This window comes from Rhinoraja longicauda, chromosome 19, assembly GCF_053455715.1.
Source record: "Rhinoraja longicauda isolate Sanriku21f chromosome 19, sRhiLon1.1, whole genome shotgun sequence".
NCBI classification, from domain to species: Eukaryota; Metazoa; Chordata; class Chondrichthyes; order Rajiformes; family Arhynchobatidae; genus Rhinoraja; species Rhinoraja longicauda.
In genome coordinates this window covers 31,584,519-31,604,247 of record NC_135971.1, presented here as the reverse complement: position 1 = coordinate 31,604,247, position 19,729 = coordinate 31,584,519, and the positions used below count along the sequence as shown (strand labels likewise).

Below are 19,729 nucleotides of genomic sequence, written 5' to 3'. Positions count from 1 at the left end.
AATACGGATAGTCATTCACAATATTAAAATCTGTTCCATCGCATTGAACACGAACAAATAACATTTGCAAGATATGAACAAAGAACAATCTATCGGAGGAGCTCTGTGGATCAGGCAGCGTCTGTGGTGGGGAGGGACAGATGAGGTTTCATGTCGAGATCCTTGGGTTCCTTCAGAAATGTGTTTTTTTTGCTCAAGATCCATTTGCAAGACAGAATGAATAATGAAAGGCCTGGATAGAGTGCATGTGGAGAGAATGTTTCCAGTATTGGGAAAGTCTGGGACCAGAGGCCAAAACCTCAGAACCAAAGGACGTAACTTTAGAAATATGAGGAGGAATTTGCTTAGTAGGGGGTGGTGAATCTGTGGAATTGGTTGCCAAAGAATGCTGTGAAGACCAAGTAAATTTTTTAAATAATCAGGTGGAGATGGATAGATTCTTGATTAGTAAGTGGTTAAGGGGAGAAGGCAGGAGAATGGGGTTGAGAAGGAAAGATAGATCAGCCATAATTGAATGGAGGATTAGACATGATGGGCAGAATGGCCTAATTCTGCACCTACAATTTAACAGTTTTCGAACTGATGAAAATTGGTTGTGTTATGTTCCTTGGCTTTCGTGGAGTTGCTCATGTTCGAAAAACAAACGGTATGCCGAGAATGCTCTGTTCAAACAATTTTTATAATGCGACAAAAGGTAAATAGTTTTACATAATAGGTTATGACAAAACGTTACGTGATCTCTGGTCCGAGGTTACAACTAATTTATTCAATAAAACAAAAGGATATTTCACAATATTCGTCAGTGATTCTCTGAACTTTGCCTGAGCCACTGCATAAATAAATGTGTTTGTGCACGAACTCATGCATTGCAGCATGTACCCAGTGTGTTCCATAATGGCGAAAGGATCGTTGTAATCTGTGTCCATGAACTCAACGCCGGCAAATTGTGTGCATATGTAATGTACAAATGTTACCATCCATAGCAGTATAAAACTGCTTGAGATGGAGAGCAGTAAAATGATCGATTTTCTGCGGTTTACAATCTCAGGATCAGGGCAATCCTCGCTTCTCCCCTCCCCCCGGAGCCCCTTCCTTATCCGACTAGCTTGTAAAATATGTCTGGTGGTCAAGGCATTAAGCAGCACAATCAAAAGGAAAGATACCAACGGTGTTAAGGTGATGTCGAAGAAGAAGTATGCAACCCATATTGGTAAACTGGAGAGGTTTGACTTCACTTCACATATAATACGACATCAAATATTATCACCAGTAGATCTGCAACAGCCATGGCAACCATGTAACGTGTGATGCATTTGGAAAGACCACAGTTCCCACGAGATAGAATCACAATCGCCATAAAATTACCTATTTTACCTACAATTACCTACTCATTCTGAATGACTTCATCCTGGAAAATAAACTGGACTTCCTCTGTCTGACAGAAACCTGGCAACAACCTCTGGATTACCTCCCACTCAACCTCACTACACCCAACGGATACTCCTACATCAACAAACCACGCTCGGAAGGCCGAGGTGGTGGGATTGCCGTAATTCACCGACAGGACTTCAAGATCAACCTCATCTCCATCTCATCTGCTCCTTCATTTGAACACCTGGCTTTCAAACTCTCTGGCCACACAAAATTAGTCATGGCAGTTGTCTACCGCCCTCCCAAACCACACCCATCATTCCTTTCTGACTTCTCTGACTTTCTGACCCAGTTCTGTTCTCTCTCCCCCTCAATCCTCCTCCTCGGTGATTTCAACATCCATATGGACTCCACTGACTCCACAATAACCGCTGACTTCACTGAAATACTCAACTGCTTTAACCTCACTCAACACGTCAATTTTCCCACCCATAACCGTGGGCACATTCTGGACCTTGTCTGCTCCACTGGACTAAATCTACATCACCTCTCTGGCTCCGTCCCCACCCTCTCTGATCACTTAGCCATCACCATGTCTGTCAACATTCCCACCCCAGCTCCAAAGCAAAAACGCAAAATCAACTTCCGCAAGCTGAACTCTGTTTCACCTACCTCGCTCTCATCCTCCCTCTCTGAAATAATATCCGCCTCTCCCTTCGTTGACCTCCACAGCCCCTCTGACCTCACTGACTACTACAACCGCACTCTCTCCTCCTGCCTCGACCAGCTTGCACCTATAAAAACCAAAACAGTTTCCTTCACCCACTCTGCTCCCTGGTTTACCCCTGAACTCCGCGTGACGAAAACTCATGCCCGCCAACTTGAAAGACTCCGCAACAAAACAGGTCTCACAATTCACTCCAAAGCCTACAAAGACCACATACAGCACTATAAAGATGCCCTCTCCCGCGCACACTCCACCTACTACTCTCAAATAATTCACTCTGGCTCCGGAAACCCCAAAACACTCTTCTCTACAATAAACAAACTCCTCAGCCCCCTGGACACCATCTCCCAATCATTCACAGTTGGCAAATGCACCACTTTCCTTTCATTCTTCCAAAGCAAAATAGACAGCATCTACAGCACCTTAACCACCAACGCACCTGCTTCCCCTCAAACCACCTGTCCCCCCTTATCCTGTCAGCCCCTGCCTCAGTTCTCCCCAATCTCCACCACCGACCTCTCTGACCTCTTCACAGGAATAAAAACTGCCACCTGCTCTCTGGACCCCATCCCCTCCAGCTTTGTCAAGGCCTGCCTTCCTGCTCTCTCTCCACTTATCACTGCAACAATAAACTCCTCCCTGTCCACTGGCATCGTCCCGCCATCCCTCAAAATCGCTGCAGTCACCCCCATTCTGAAAAAACCTTGTCTAAACACTGACACCGCAAACAACTTCAGACCAATCTCCAACCTACCCTTTCTGTCCAAAGTTTTGGAATGTGCTGCAGCTTCCCAACTCAAATACCACCTCTCTACCAATAACCTCTATGAAACTTTCCAATCCGGATTCCGCTCAAACCGCTGTACTGAAACTGCGCTCCTCAAAATCACAAACGACATTCTCTTCTCCTCCGACGCTGGCATCCTCAACATCCTCATCCTACTTGACCTCAGCGCCGCCTTTGACACCATAAATCACTCCATTCTCCTCACCCGACTTGAAACCTCCCTCAACATCACCGGCACAGCCCTATCCTGGTTCAAATCTTACCTCTCTGACAGACACCAGTTCAACTCCATTAACAACTGTAAATCCCCCACTGCTCCCCTCCCCCAATGTGTCCCCCAAGGCTCAGTCCTTGGCCCCCTCCTCTTCATCCTATACCTGTTCCCCCTTGGTCAATTAATCCGCCGTCATGGTCTCAACTTCCACTGCTACGCCGATGATATCCAGCTCCTCATCTCCACCAAGTCAATCTCCCCCACCACACACTCTACACTGACAAACTGCATCACTGAAATAAAATATTGGCTTCAATCAAACTTCCTCAAACTCAATTGCAACAAATCTGAAATCATCATCATTGGTCCAAAAACGCTCACCAAATCCACCCAAAACTTCATCCTCAACATTGATGGTCTCCCAGTATCCACCTCACCTCACATCCGAAATCTTGGAATCATCCTTGATCAAACCCTCTCCTTCGACAAACACATCAAACACATCACAAAGACAGCCTTCTTTCACCTCAAAAACATTGCCCGTCTCCGTCCATCCCTCTCCTCCACAGCTGCAGAAACCCTCATCCACGCCTTCATCACCTCCCGTCTGGACTACTGCAACAGCCTCCTCTATGGCGCACCCTCAAAAATCATCAATAAACTTCAATATATTCAAAACTCCGCTGCCCGTCTACTCACACACACCTCGATCCGTGACCATATCACCCCCGTCCTTTATAAACTCCACTGGCTCCCCATCCCCCAGAGAATCCAGTACAAAATCCTCCTCATAACCTACAAAGCCCTCCATAACCTGGCCCCATCCTACCTGACCGACCTCCTCCACAGACACACTCCCACCTGCACCCTCCGCTCTGCCGCTGCCAATCTCCTATCCCCCCACATCCGGACCAAACTCAGATCCTGGGGGGACAGGGCTTTCTCCATCGCTGCTCCCACCCTATGGAACTCACTACCCCAAACCGTTAGAGACTCCTCCACACTCACCACATTCAAAACATCGCTGAGGTCTCACCTGTTCAGTACTGCCTTCAACCACTGAAGGTCACCTCACCTTCTGTCTCCTTTCTCTGTTCATTTATTTATTTACTTATTTATCTATTTATTCATTTCCCTATGTTCTCAAAATCTCTGTAAAGCGTCTTTGAGTATCTGAAAAGCGCTATATAAATAAAATAAATTAAAAAAATGTATTATTACAATAATAGAAAAATGCGCAGTCACTGAGAATAACCGCTTTGGACACAACGTTACTTGGCGATTAATTCCAAATCATTCATAAATAAAACACAACGCATTGGAGTAACTCAGTGGATCAGTCGGCATCTGTGGAAGGAATGAATTTGAGACGTTACGGATCAGGACCATTCTTCAGCCTTAAGCCTAATCGGCAATGTTGCCCACAGAATCAAGAGTCAAGAGTCAAGAGTGTTTTATTGCCATATGTCCCAGTGAGAACAATGAAATTGTTACTTGCAGCAGCACAATAGAATATGTAAACATATTACACTGTTATCAATATAATCACCGAGAGAAATAAAAGCCCAGTGTGTACATACACATGTCCACCCATAGACCGTCCGAAGAAGGGTCTCGACCCGAAACGTCACCAGCGGAGTTACTCAAGCTTTTTGTGTCTATCTTCGGTTTAAAAAAACATCTGCAGTTCTTTCCTACACACACGCACACGCACACACACACACACACACACACACACACACACACACACAGACAAAGGCACACACACACACACACACACACACACACTCACACACACACACACACACACACACACACAGACAGACAGACAGACAGGCAGGCAGGCAGGCAGGCAGGCAGGCAGGCAGACAGACAGACAGATGGCGCTGGACCCGCATTGTTTTACTCAAGATTTCAGCATCTGCAGACTCTTATGTCTCCAAATCATTCATGTTGCCACGCGGTTGATTATCTCTTTGGTTTAGTTAAGAGGGTGAACTTCATTCGGGTAAAAACGGAATTTAGGAACCACGAGTTAGTTTAACCTCGCAGTCATTTTATTTATTCTAAAAGATAAATGATCGCCATGAAGCGAATCAGCGTTTCCCGGCTAACAAAACATCGCACAAGTTAACTGTTAATCTTAACACTGGCTCCTGGAGAGTGCATTTGGTGGAATTTGAACAAGTGACATATTTTCTACAGCTGACGATTTTTCCTCTTGATTCAATGAAAGTAATAAAACATGGAGAGACATTACATTGGATTTATGATGTTAGACGGGATATAAAGATCATGCTTCACATTGACACTTTGCATTTTCATCAGCGTTAATTCGAGGGTTCTCGTTTGTTTCAATGCTCCACTCTCTGCCTCGATATTTACCAGCATGAGGACTGGATTACAGGGCATTCGCTGTGGTTGAACGTACTTGGATTGTATTCTCTCCAAAGCCAGAGGTAGAGCGGAGTTCTGATATATAGTACATAATATTTTTAGATGTAAAGGTATGGTAGGCAGTCGAAATCTTTTTTTCCCTCAGGGTGAAGGTAAAGGCGAAAGGGCATAACTTTAAAGTGAAAGGGGAAAGTTTTACAGGGAGGGTGGTTGGTGCCTTGAACGCGCTGCCACGTGTGCCGATGATAGGTCAACGAATAATGACATTGAAGAGGGTTTTAGATAGACACGTGGGTATGCAGGGGATGGCTCAAGTGCAAGCATTTAGGCTAATTTATCTTCGCATCATGTTCAGCACCGATATTGTCAGTTCATGTGCAGGACTGTTTCATGTTCTGTGTCTCCGACATGAAAAATGCCCAGAAGAATCACCAAGCACTCGAGATCGCGCAGTGGTCTCTTTAACAAACGTAAACAATCCAGGAATTAACTCTTTGTCGAAAAGATCCCGTGTTCTGCATGGAATGAATATAGAAATAAACAAAAAGGCAATGCTACGGCGGTTATGGGAAATTTCAATATGCAGGTGGACTGGGTGAATCAGGTTGGTACTGGACCCCAAGAAAGGAAATCTGTAGAGTGCCTCCGAGATGGATACTTAGAGCAGCTTGGAGTGGACCCTACCAGAGAAAAGGCAATTCTGGATTTAGTTTTATGAACCGGATATGATAAGGGAGCTCATTGTAAATAAACCAAAGCGACCACAACGCGATAAGGTTAAATCTGTAATTTGAGAGGGATGAGGTGAAACCGGATGTGTCGCTATTGCAGCTGAGGAAAGGGGACTATAGAGGCACGGGGGGAAGAGCTGACCAACGTTCACTGGACAGGGACCCTAGCAGGGATGACGGTGGAACATCAATGGCAGGGATTTCTGGGGATCACCCGGAAGATGCAGGATCTTATTTCTAATTTTCTGCACGAAACTAATTTCCCTTAATAAATACCGAGCGCCAATATGTTCATATCCGTTTTGCCTGCATCTCATCGTTCCAGTACTGGAGCAATTTGATGAGAAAAGAATCGTGACATCTTATAAAACATTCTCATAGAGGGAATCACATTTCTTCTTCGTGCATACATGAAACGCATTTTAAAATGAAATATCAAAACTATCATAGACACAACAAGCGAAGGGTCTCGACCCGAAACGTCACCCATTCCTTCTCTCCCGAGATGCTGCCTGACCTGCTGAGTTACTCCAGCATTTTGTGAATAAATCGATTTGTACCAGCATCTGCAGTTATTTTCTTAAGCTAGAGTAACATAGCGAGTCAAACAGCATCTAACCCGCGGATTACTCCGGTTTTGGTGTCTATCTTCTGTTTAAACATCTGAAGATCCTTCCTACACTTCAAATCTATCATTCCAGGGTTTCAATCTTTCTGATCGTTTCACTCGCATTGCAAACCTCGCGAGTTTGACAGTTCCGAGATGGTAAGTTCCATGTTTCCGTTTGGTTTTTCTTTGGTAGAATCATGAAGTCAACGAATAACAGCTTCGAACTTACCTGGAATGCCAATGAGTGCGAGAATGGGATAGTAAATTTCCTCAATCTGTGGGATTATAGAAAGCTCCATTTCGTTTACTGCTGAACTTTTCGATGTGATGACATATGATGAGATCTTTGCAATGGACACAAGTTGTACATTTGAGCACTGATACACGGGGTCAGAGCCGCTTCATTAATTTGCTGAAGCAGATGTTGCAAATTATACCTTCAGCACTCCTGTTTGAACACGTCGCCGAAACAGCTATTTTTATTCAATTCCTCAGAGGGAAAATATCCCTGTTTCGCAATCTCATGTAGTCATAGTAACCGTTAAGCCTTTAATCTCGCATTTTCTTTCCTCCTTAAAGTGAAATTTTTGAGTCTTGCAAAGATACAAATCAAACTTTTACTTATTTTCGACCTAATAACTGTGCATAGATGGACACAATATATGCTTACTGATCACGTACTAACGCAACCGTTAAGAAATATTTATAGAGGTGCGTGAATAGGATAGGGTGAGAGGGACATGGGCCAAAGGCTGACGGGTGGGACTGGTGTGGATGGGGCATGTTGGTTGGAGCGGGCGAGTTGGGCCGTTGTGCCTGTTTCCACGCTGCATGAACCTATACCTCCAGGATTGAATTAGTTTCATTTAGATTCGGAGATACACAGCTATGTTTTTACCAGCGGATGAGCCTTTTTTTGTAGGTATCACAAAATGCTGGAGTAAATCAGCAGGTCAGGCAGCATCTAGGCGAGGGAATGGGTGACGTTTCGGGTCGAGACCCTTCATCAGACTGATGTCAGGGGGCGGGACAAAGAAAGGATATAGTTGGAGACAGGAAGACAGTGGGAGAACCGGGAAAGGTGGGGGAGAGGGGGGGGGGGGAAGAGAGAGACAGAGGAACTATCTAAAGTTGGAGAAGTCGATGTTCATACCACTGGGCTGCAAGCTGCCCAAGCGAAATATGAGGTGCTGTTCCTCGATTTCCTGTGAGCCTCACTATGGCACTGGAAGAGGCCCATGACAGGAAGGTCAGACTGGGAGTGGGAGGGGGAGTTGAAGTGCTCGGCCACCGGGAGATCAGGTTGGTTAAGGCGGACTAAGCGAAGGTGTTGAGCGAAACGTTCGCCGAGCCTGCGTTTGGTCTCGCCGAAGTAGACAAATTGACATCTAGAGCAGCGGATACAATAGATGAGGTTGGAGGAGGTGCACGTGAATCTATGTCTCACCTGGAAAGACTGTTTGGGTCCTTGGATGCGGTTGCAGGGGAAAGTGCCCGGGGAAGGGTGGTTTGGGTGGGAAGGGACGAGTGGACCAGGGAGTTGCGGAGGGAACGGTCTCTGCATACTGCAGAAAGGGGAGGAGATGGGAAGATAGGCCCAGTAGTGGGGTCCCGTTGGAGGTGACGGAAACGTTGGAGGTTGATTTGTTGGATACGCTGGCTGATGGGGTGGAAGGTGGGAACGAGGGGGATTCTGTCCTTGTTATGAATGGGGAGAGGGGGAGCAAGAGCGGAGCTGCAGGATGTAGAAGAGGCCCTACTGAGAGCCTCATCTATAATGGAAGAGGGGAAGCCCCGTTTCCTGAAGAATGAGGACATCCCTGATGCCCTAGTGTGAAACATCTCATCCCGGGCGCAGATGCGGCGTAGACGGAGGAATTGGGAGTAGGAGATAGACTGTTTGCAGGAGTCAGGGTGGAAAGAGGTGTAGTCCAGATAGCTGTGGGAGTCAATGGGTTTGTAGTAAATGTCAATCACTAGTCTGTCTCCTGTGATGGAGATGGTGAGGTCCAGAAATGGTAGGGAGATGTCGGAGATAGTCCAAGTATATTTTGGAGCAGGATGGAAATTGGTTGTGAAATGTATGAAGTCAGTGAGTTGTGCATGGGTACAAGAGGTAGCACCAATGCAGTCGTCGATGTAGTGGAGGTAGAATTCAGGGATGGGGCCAGTGTACATCCGGAACAGGGATTGTTCGATGTACCAGACAAAGAGGCAGGCATAGCTAGGGCCCATGCTAGTGCCCTATGCCTCTGGTTTGGAGGAAGTGGGAGGATTCAAAGGAGAAGTTGTTAAGGGCAAGAACCAGCTCTGCTAGGCGGAGGAGAGTGTTAGTAGATGGGGATTGGCTGGTTTTACAGTCGACGGAGAAACGGAGGGCTTCAAGACCATCCTTGTGGGGGGATGGAAGTGTAGAGTGACTGGACATCCATGGTAAAGATGAGGGAGTGGGGACCTCGAAACCGGATGTTATCGAGGAGACGGAGAGCATTGAGGTGTCTTCGACGTAGGTGGGGAGGGATTTGACCAGGTTATCTAAATTGATGGACCACGCGAGATATTCGGCAGACCACCGGATTAACATAGAGCATTGATTTATGTGGCCGTCAATTTGAATTGAAGGTTCACCCATCTCAAATTAAATGCATCATCGAAGGAGGTATAATTGATTCGTATTATTTTCACGATGGAGCATTATTCTGCTACTTCTCTTTAATATTCCGACGAAATGCGAAGATCGTGAACCACACGTTTTAGCCGTGATTTAACAATCCACGCCAGCCTGCCATCTACGGACGCCCACCCATATCCTTTACTGGTCGATTGAAAAATAAAACGTTTGAACTTTCTTGTAAGCTCTCTAGGCCTAACCCAATCATTGTCTTGTTTGCTGAGAAATAATTAGTTCTTTTTCACTATTGCAAAACGTTTCCACAATTTTAATGACTTCAATTATATATCCTCATCAGTCTCTTTTGTTCCAAATGCAATACATAGAAACATAGAAAATAGGAGGCCATTTGGCCCTTCGAGCCAGCACCGCCATTCATTGTGATCATGGCTGATCGTCCCCAATCAATAACACATGCCTGCCTTCTCCCCATATCCTTTGATTCTACTAGCCCCTATCTAACTCTCTCTTAAATCCATCCAGTGAATTGGCTTCCACTGCCTTCTGTGGCAAAGAATTCCACAAATTCACAACTCTCTGGGTGAAAAGTTTTTTTCTCGCCTCAGTTTTAAATGGCCTCCCCTTTATTCTAAGTCTGTGGCCCCTGGTTCTGGACTCGCCCAACATTGGGAAAATTTTCCTGCATCGTGCTTGTCCAGTCCATTTATAATTTTATATGTTTCTATAAGATCCCCTCTCATCCTTCTAAACTCCAGTGAATACAAGCCTAGTCTTTTCAATCTTTCCTCATATGTCAGTCCCGCCACCACAGGGATCAATCTCGTGAACCGACGCTGCACAAGATTAGCGAAAGTATTACCTTCAACTGGATAAATCAATGTGTATACCATTGGTTGGTAAGCTACCAGGGTCAATATAAGGTGTTGTTCTAGTTTGTGTACCTACTCTATCAATGGAAAAGACGAAGGCCATGGGAAATAGCGTTAAATGGCTGGCAACCTGGGGCCTTAACGGACAAAATGTCTCCTCCATCCTTTCCCACATCGCTTACCTTTCCGTTTTCTGCTCCCCCAGTTTCTATCGGCCCCGTAACCCTTATCTTTCCGCATGTCGCCCATGCCCGCTCGTACATTTCCTCATATTTCCCGTTTCTCGTTTCCCTACTCTCATTCCACCCAAACTGCTGTATATTCACTTCCTCCTCGCCTTTCCTTATCTGACGCCCTTTTCACTACATTTCAACTCCGGCCGTTGAGACCATCTGCACCCATCTGCCATTCACCCGTATCCAACTAACACACCTGTCTTTGCCCCCTCCCCAGCTCTCTTTTCCAACTGTTCCCTCCCGATTACATACGAATGAAGAAGGTTCCGACCTCAATCGTCGTGATCTTACAGTTTACAATTTCGTTTGTTGTCACGTGTACCGAGCACTCGGTACAGAGAAAAGCTTTTGTTGGTTCTATCCAGTCAGCAGAAAGACAATCCATAATAACCTCCACATCTACCCCCACTACATGATTGCCGATATTCCCTCCACAGAGTTGTTCCTGCACTTGACGTATTGATCAAGATTTTAGCATCTGCAGGTTCTCGCCTGCACTCACATATTAATCCGACATTAAACTTGGTAATTTAGCTTCGGGAAACCGCGCGGAAACAGGCCCTTGAGCCCACCGGGTCTGCGTCGACCAGCGACCCCCGCATATTAACATTATACTACTTGTAGCATAGGTGTGGGAGAAACCCGAAGATCTCGGAGAAAACCCAAGGTGAGAGCGTACAAACTCCGTGCAGAGAGCACCCGCTGTCGGGATCGAACGCGGGGCTCCGGCGCTGCAAGCGCTGTAATGCAGCAACTCTACGTTGCGCCACTTTGCCACCACTATTGTACCCCCTTTTACATAATCCCTCCGAGATTATATTCCTCACTTCCACACAAATGTCAATTTACGGTTGGCAACTGTTCAACCAATTTCTCGTCTTTGGGATGGAGGAGAAGACTAGAGCAGCCGTATGAAACACACGCAGTCACACAATGTATATGCACACTCCACACAGACACTCGGGAAGGTCACCATGCAACTCGTTATACTGGAGCTGTGAGGCAGTCGGTCTGCTAGCTGCGCCACTCCGCCTTCTAGACATTGCGAGAGAATGAAATTAATTCAAGCAGTCATCTGACACAATCCTCAGAAACATAAACTGCGAACGATGAACATTTAAAATACAAACAAATGGTGCTGGAACACTCAGCTTCCCAGGCAGCATCTGTGGCGAAAGAAACAGGGGTAATGGACTTAATGTTTCACGGTGATGACTGAAAACCCGTTGAACATTCACAGAACTTCATGGTTATAATTTCTGATTTAACGCAAAACCCATTTCTTAAGTACAGCATTGGGATTAAATAAAATAGCATAAATATGCCTCCGTTACAATTATTTTATGGCCTGTTTTGCCATATGCAGTTGCATATGAAAAAATGCAACGCAGTTGTACAGGGCCCTAGTGAGACCGCACCTGGAGTACTGTGTGCAGTTTTGGTCGCCAAATTTGAGGAAGGATATTCTTGCTGTTGAGGACGTATTAGGTTAATTCCCGGAGTGGCGGGACTGTCGTATGTTGAAAGATTGGAGCGGCCAGGCTTGTATACACTGGAATTTAGAAGGATGAGGGGGGATCTTATCGAAATATATGATTATTAAGAGGTTGGACACGTTAGAGGCAGGGAAAATGTTCCCAATGTTGGGGGAGTCCAGAACCAGGGGCCACAGTTTAACAATAAGGGGTAGGCCATTTAGAACGGATATAAAGAAAAACTTTTTCATTTATAGAGTTGTAAATCTGTGGAATCCATTGCCTCAGAAGGCAGTGGAGGCCAAGGCATTCAAGAGAGAGCTTGATAGAGCTCTTAAGGATAGCGGAGTCAGGGGGTATGGGGAGAAGGAAGGAACGGGGTACTGATTGAGAATGATCAGCCATGATCACATTGAATGGCGGTGCTGGCTCGAGGGGCCGAATGTCCTCCTCCTGCACCTATTGTCTATTGTCTATTGTCTATTTTCACAGACTAGGATTGGGTTGAAACTCAACCAATATTTACATAAAATAGTCGAACGTGTTCCTCTTCAGTGACGTTTGATATCCGGAGCAAATTCGTGGGTGAAATGAAATTGAATATTTGGGGAAAGTGAGGCGAAAGATGTGCAACTGGGCTTATCTTTACGTTATCTCCACCACCAAACTCCCGTGGGCGCTTTCTTCTTCCGGCTTTGTTGAATGAACGGATAAATGGGTAGTCTTAGTGCAGTCAAATACGTCTGCATTTCATTTGGATTTGAATACGAGGAGGCACCGCAATCTACAAGTATCAGGTTTTTGAACCAGCCCGCACAATTGCAAGTAGCGCTATCATAGATGAGGCCCTTACTCGGGTCTCCACGATATCCCGCAGCTCCGCACTTGCTCCCCCTCTCCCCAGCCGTAACAGGGACAGGGTCCCTCTAGTCCTCACCTTCCACCCCACCAGCCGTCGCATACAGCACCCAATCCACCGATATTTTCGCCACCTCCAACGGGATCCGACCACAAGCCACATCCTCCCATGTCCACCCATTTCCGCTTTCCGTACAGTCCGTTCCCTCCGCATCTCCTGGTAAACTTGCCACTTCCCACCCAAAACACCCCCTCCGCAGGTACTTCCCCCTGCAACCGCAGGAAATGCAACACCTGTCCCTATAACCCGCCCCCCCCCCCCACTTCGACTCCGTGCAAGGACACTGACAGTCTTTGCAGGTGAAGTAGAGGTTCACTTGCTTCTCCTCCAACCTCATCTACTGCATCCGCTGCTCCCGGTGTAGACTATTATATATATGCGAGACCAAGCGCAGTCTCGTTGATCGTTTCACTGAACACCCCCGCTCAGTCCGTCTAGACCTACCTGAGCTCCCAGTTGCTAAACACTTTAACTCCCCCTCCCACACATTGACCTTTCTGTCCTACTAAGAGATTAGTATGCAAACTAAGAGATTAGTATGCAAACTTAAATCACACGGTATTGTGGGTTCAGTATTGATGTGGATAGAGAACTGGCTGGCAGACAGGAAGCAAAGAGTAGGAATAAACGGGTCCTTTTCAGAATGGCAGGCAGTGACTAGTGGGGTACCGCATGGCTCAGCGCTGGGACCCCAGCTATTTACAATATATATTATTGATTTGGACGAGGGAATTGAATGCAACATCTCCAAGTTTGCGGATAACACGAAGCTGGGGGCAGTGTTAGCTGTGAGGAGGATGCTAGGAGGCTGCAACGTGACTTGGATAGGTTAGGTGAGTGAGAAAATGCATGGCAGATGCAGTATAATGTGGATAAATGTGAGGTTATCCACTTTGGTGGCAAGAACAGGAAAGCAGACTATTATCTGAATGGTGGCCGATTAGGAGAAGGGGAGATGCAACGAGACCTGGGTGTCGTGGTACACCAGTCATTGAAAGTAGGCATGCAGGTGCAGCAGGCAGAGAGGAAAGCGAATGGTATGTTGGCATTCATAGCGAGGGGATTTGAGTATAGGAGCAGGAAGGTTCTGCTGCAGTTGTACAGGGCATTGGTGAGACCACACCTGGAGTATTGCATAGTTTTGGTCTCCTAATCTGAGGAAAGACATTCTTGCCATAGAGGGAGTGCAGAGAAGGTTCACCAGATTGATTCCTGGGATGGCAGGACATTCATATGGGGAAAGACTGGATAGACTCGGCTTGTACTCGCTGGAATTTGGAAGATTGAGGGGGGATCTTATAGAAACTTACAAAATTCTTAAGGGGTTGGACAGGCTAGATGCAGGAAGATTGTTCCCGATGTTGGGGAAGTCCAGAACAAGGGGTCACAGTTTAAGGATAAGGGGGAAGTCTTTTAAGACCGAGATGATAATGTTTTTTTCACACAGAGAGTGGTGAATCTGTGGAATTCTCTGCCACAGAAGGTAGTTGAGGCCAGTTCATTGGCTATATTTAAGAGGGAGTTATCATCATATCATATCATATACATACAGCCGGAAACAGGCCTTTTCGGCCCTCCAAGTCCGTGCCGCCCAGTGATCCCCGTACATTAAGTTAGATGTGGCCCTTGTGGCTAAAGGGATCAGGGGGTATGGAGAGAATGCAGGTACGGGATACTGAGTTGGATGATCAGCCATGATCATATTGAATGGCGGTGCAGGCTCGAAGGGCCGAATGGCCTAATCCTGCACCTATTTTCTATGTTTCTATGTTTCTATGTCCTGGGTACCCTTCATTGTCAGAGTGAGGCCCAGCGGAAATTGGAGGAACAGCACCTTATATTTCGCTTGGGCAGCTTACACCCCAGCGGTATGAACATTGACTTCTCTTACTTCAATTAACCCTTGCTTTCCCTTTCACTCCATCGCTTCCCCTCCTCAATTCTCCGACCAGTCTTACTGCCTCCGACCACATGTTATCTCTGCTTTCTTATTACATTCTCCCAGTTAACAATGACCTATACCTAAATGTTCCTTGATCTCCATTCCCTTTATCCTGTTTTCAGACTTTACACTTCCTTATCTGTGTATCTCCCTCACCCCTGACATGAGTCTGAAGAAGGGTCTCGACCCGAAACCTCACCAATTTTCCTTCTCTCCAGAGATGCTGCCTGTCCCGCTGAGTGACTGCAGCATCGTCTGTCTATCTTCTGCACAATCGTAATCCTACTTCGAAATCAGAGCACATCGATCTCCACCGTTCACTATCACGGATATAGTCTGAAGAATGGATGGGACCAGAAACGTCACATTTGCCTGTTCTTCAGGGATGCTGTCTGACCCGCTGTCACTCCAGCATTTGTGTAACATGGAGTTGTTCTTTCTGCTATGTTTTCCGTTTTGTAGTATTTTTTCCTTCAACTGTCTTGCAGAATCTATGTGTAATAGGCACTATATGTATGAATTATGAGTTTGTGTGTTTGCCTGAGTCTATTTACCAGCGGTGCTGCTGCACGCATGATTTTCACTGTACCAGTTCCTCAATCAATTTGTGGAATACACTCCAACTGTTTGGACGAGCATTGAGGGCAGAATCCGATGTGACGTCTGTGCCCGCTTTTTCCGGTTTCAAGTTGCTTTTAAATTTACTAAGCATATAAACGTAAATACATAGATTATCAGATTTTCATTGTACCCTGGTAAATAAAAATAAATGAATATGAATCTTAACATGGTGTCTTGCAGATCTTGTAGAGAATGTGGAGAATCAGGATGTGTGACATCCACGCAGGATATTTCTTTGTCGTCCTGCTCATTTCGGTGCAGTATTTGATGCCAACGGTCCATTTGAGTTGTTGTTCAATATTAACTGCAGATAGATGATGGCAATGGGATAAGCAAGTCTAACATCGCCGAATATCAATGGAAGTTGGTTTGTTAAAACTCTTGTTGAAGATGTTTATGCCCTGGCTATTCTTGTTATAATCGTGTAGTAAATGCTGCTGAATGTGTTTGTTCAACTTGGTGTGACTAATTCCAATCATTACGCATCACTCACTGATCCGTGCCTCTTTTCTGTTTAAATACGACCCTAGTTTCAAAGCTGGAGAGTTCGATGTTCACACCCCCGTCAAGAGCAGTTTACTCATTCAGATTATGGGACAGCCGGTCATCATACAGATAGAGAATATATACTATCCCATTCTCGCAATAATTGGCGTTCCCGGTAAGTCTGTGAAAAAGTCACGTTTAAAAGTTATTTTCCTGTTTACTTATTTCAGCAGTCGGAATAATTGCACTACATGTTCATGTAATTCGCGGACGTAAAGGATATAAAATTACAGAAGTATACATTGTCAGGAAGTCTGGGATGCAGCAATATTCATTGTCTATTTATCACATAATTTATTTCTGATTTTTATTTATTGTGAATCTTATGGGCACTTGACCAACGATCAGCAGGAGATCCAATAGCCGAATGAACGGTAACTTAGATATTTTTCGAAGCTGGTCAGAAAACCAACTAGTCAAGAGTGAAGAGCGTTTGTACCACGAGCGGCCCAGGGAAATTCTTAATTGCAGCTGGAAATCATGCCCGTAACACGATCAAACAGGACCATTAACAAAATGACACAAAAATGAACCTACAATAATAAATAGTACAATAAATTAATAACCAGTCACACAAAGTAACCACAATAGTGCAAAGTCGAATTCAAAAGTGTAAATAAAACCAAAGTCAAGAGAATATCTTTCTTGCCGAGGTAGTGGTGAATGTTGTGCAGTCCGTCCAGGAGCTTGATTTTTGCTTGTAAGAAGCATTTCGTGAACCTGGTGGTCACGGGTTTCAGTCATTTGTACTTGGGATTGTACGGTATTTTTCTACCACAAGATCGAAAAATCAAAAGATCTCCCTCTCTGATCAGTTTAGTTCGCTTTTTATGACTGTAAGATGTTTATGTTGTATTCGATTAATTAGACGATCGTGTATTTTATAGAACTGGCAGTGCCTCGGGAGAACTCAGTGGATAAAGCTTATGAAAGGAAAACGCTTAGATATGTAGATTTGGTGTCAGAAGTTAAGCAGCGAGGATGGACAGCAAGGGTATATCTGGTATGGGCGGGTTATAAGGGTTTCATAGCGCGGTCGACCACGTCGCTATTTGGAGAGCCAGGAATTCACGGACCGAGTTTGTATCAGGCGGTAAAGGAAATGTCAGGCAGCAGAGCAAGGCAGTATTGGATTTGGTGGAGTAGAAACACTGGCAGTTGGGGGCAGAAAGGAAACGTATAACACGCGGTAAGTGTATTTCTTTGTAAGTGTATTCTGTACAAGTGTATCCCGGCTTTATATGTGGGGTTGATATTGGTGGCGCTAGGATTGTTTAACGGAGGGTTAGGATAAGTGTTTGAAAGGATGCGAGTGCTTAGCAACTCCTTGAGTGTTGAAATAATCTTCTGTAGTTTCCTTTGTCAAGTACTGAAGATATTCGCGTAGTTAGATGTTTAGTAGTGCATACTGGTGGCATAGGTGGTTATGAGTGGGGTGGTTCTAGCACGCCAGAACTAACTGTTCAGCCTTCCCGAGGTGTCGGGGTCCGAAATCAACGAAACACCAGTGAAGGGAGGTGCCCATTTGATAACCCCAATTATATACTAGCATCAATAAGCTTAGATGTTGTGTGCTTGTTAACATGTAGATAGCTTATTAGTTAATATGGAGTTAGTTATTGCCCTACATGATAAGTGCGTAAGGCTGTTTAAATACTACTGTGGCATTGGGCTTGGATTTCTTGGTTGAACGCCTATCCTTGTGTTATAACTTTGTGCTTTAATAGTAATTTAGGTTCATTGTTTCTGATTTCAAACTTGAAGTGGTCTGATTGCTTACCCTTGCCAAAACGACGCTGTTCACTGCGTCCACTTTGTAACGCTGCTGTGCAGTAGCGTGCAAGCAAGTCTGAAAGTAGCTGTCGGAAGTGAGGCAGGTAATTTGTAGAGCTAATCAGTCGATCGTTTTACAAGGCATCAGACGTTTTGAGAAATAAAATGTACTTTAGTTAAGTCCGAGATCAACAGAGTAGGACAAGACGTCGGACAGGGTATGGTGCAGTTTACAGATGAAGACTATTTTCCCCTTACATCATTTCTGCCTTGAATGTCGGTCAGTGAAGACTCATTATTCTGCAAATTGTTTTGTACATCTGTGAATCTTTGAGTTTCACTCATTTTGGAATCGAAGAATCAATCTAAGAAGGAGGAAACTAAATTACAGAGAAGTGAAGTGACAGATAACAGGTGCAACCGGTCACTTTTCAGTTCTAAATAGTTGCTGTCTTTCTTAAAGCTGCCGACTTTCTACACTGACGATTGTAGCGTAATAATATGATTGACAATGTAAAACACCGTGTAAAAACACCGTTATAAGTTCTCCACTCTTACCATGTAATGCTGCATATTGAAAGGTAAATCACAAAAAAGGAGAAATCTCTGTCGACTGAACTTTTAAGAACCTGTGTAATTATATCCTTGTTGTCTTTTCGCAGCTAATTTGATGGCGATCGTGATTCTCTGCCGCGGAAAATGCGGTCTATCGAAATGCATCACGCGTTATTTGGTGTACATGGCAGCTGCCGATCTAATGGTTCTGATATTTGAAGTAATTTTGTATGAGATAAAAGATGCCTATTGGCCATATTCATTGCTCAATTATACCCCTGTTTGCAGCGTTAATCTCGCGCTGTTGTTCTTTTCTATTGATTGTTCGGTCTGGTTAACTGTGGCTTTCACCTTTGACCGACTTATAGCTATTAGTTGCCAGTCCCTGCGAACAAAATACTGCACCGAAAAGATCGCGGCAATAGCCATTGCAATTGTGTGTTTATTGAGCGCTCTGGAAAACATTCCGATCTTCTTTGTTTATGAACATCGGGAAATACTTAATGGTCTGCCATGGTCATGTTATGTAAAATCAAGCTTCTACACCGACCCAATGTGGATCGCATTTTTATGGCTGGAAACTATTTTATGCCCATTTGCACCTTTCATTTTGATCATGCTCCTTAATTCTCTGACCATCAGGCACATCGTACGGGCTAATAGAGTGAGGAGCGCTCTCCGAGGAACCATCAGTCAAATCGATCCAGAAATTGATAACCGTAGGAAGTCAATCATATTATTGCTGGCAATCTCAGGCAATTTTATATTCCTATGGATGGTGCTTTTCATTTGTTACTTGTTTGTGCACTTTACCGACACTCAGTTTTTAGAAGCAAATTACAATGATCCTTTCACTATTGCGGAACAATCCGGATATATGCTGAGGTGCTTAAGTGCTTGCACAAATACTTTTATTTACGCAGTGTCTCAGGGTAAATTCAGAGAGGAATTGAAGAATATAGTTAGGCGTCCACTAAGTATATTCACTAGTTCAAAATACATAATTAATTTTAATCACCCGAAGTGAATTTGTTGTTCACGCGGCGCATCGGCATGAGCCCCCCAGAGGAAAGTCGGACAGTCAACATCTTTCTCACATTTCATTCGGCACACTTCCAACACCAGACCATTTCACGTGGAATGAGAATATACGTGTTATTCCGTCCTACCGACACTTTAAGTCAAATTATGTGAAATAATTACCAATTTTCTGGTCTGAAATGAAATAAATTCGACAAGACAGTCTGAAGAAGGGTCTCGACCCGAAACGTCGCCCATTCCTTCTCTCCTGAGATGCTGCCTGACTCGCTGAGTTAGTCCAGCA

The 19,729-nt window shown here is 44.9% G+C and overlaps 1 protein-coding gene across 1 annotated transcript; it reads left to right on the top strand.

Annotated features, from left to right (window-relative positions):
• The first annotated feature begins 1,002 nt into the window (after positions 1-1,002).
• LOC144602943 (uncharacterized) lies at positions 1,003-19,432 on the top strand. Its single transcript, XM_078416065.1, has 3 exons — positions 1,003-1,223; positions 17,842-17,954; positions 18,513-19,432. The coding sequence occupies exons 1-3, from the start codon at positions 1,003-1,005 to the stop codon at positions 19,430-19,432; spliced, it is 1,254 nt and encodes a 417-aa protein (XP_078272191.1).
• Positions 19,433-19,729: the final 297 nt, after the last annotated feature.

Excerpts from the sequence above, each read along its gene's own strand:
- LOC144602943 (XM_078416065.1), top strand. The coding sequence starts at position 1,003 with ATGGAGAGCAGTAAAATGATCGATTTTCTGCGGTTTACAATCTCAGGA. Across the intron at positions 1,224-17,841 it reads CATATTGGTAAACTGGAGAG|TGGTCTGATTGCTTACCCTT; the intron begins GTTTGACTTCAC and ends TCAAACTTGAAG. Across the intron at positions 17,955-18,512 it reads AGCTGTCGGAAGTGAGGCAG|CTAATTTGATGGCGATCGTG; the intron begins GTAATTTGTAGA and ends GTCTTTTCGCAG.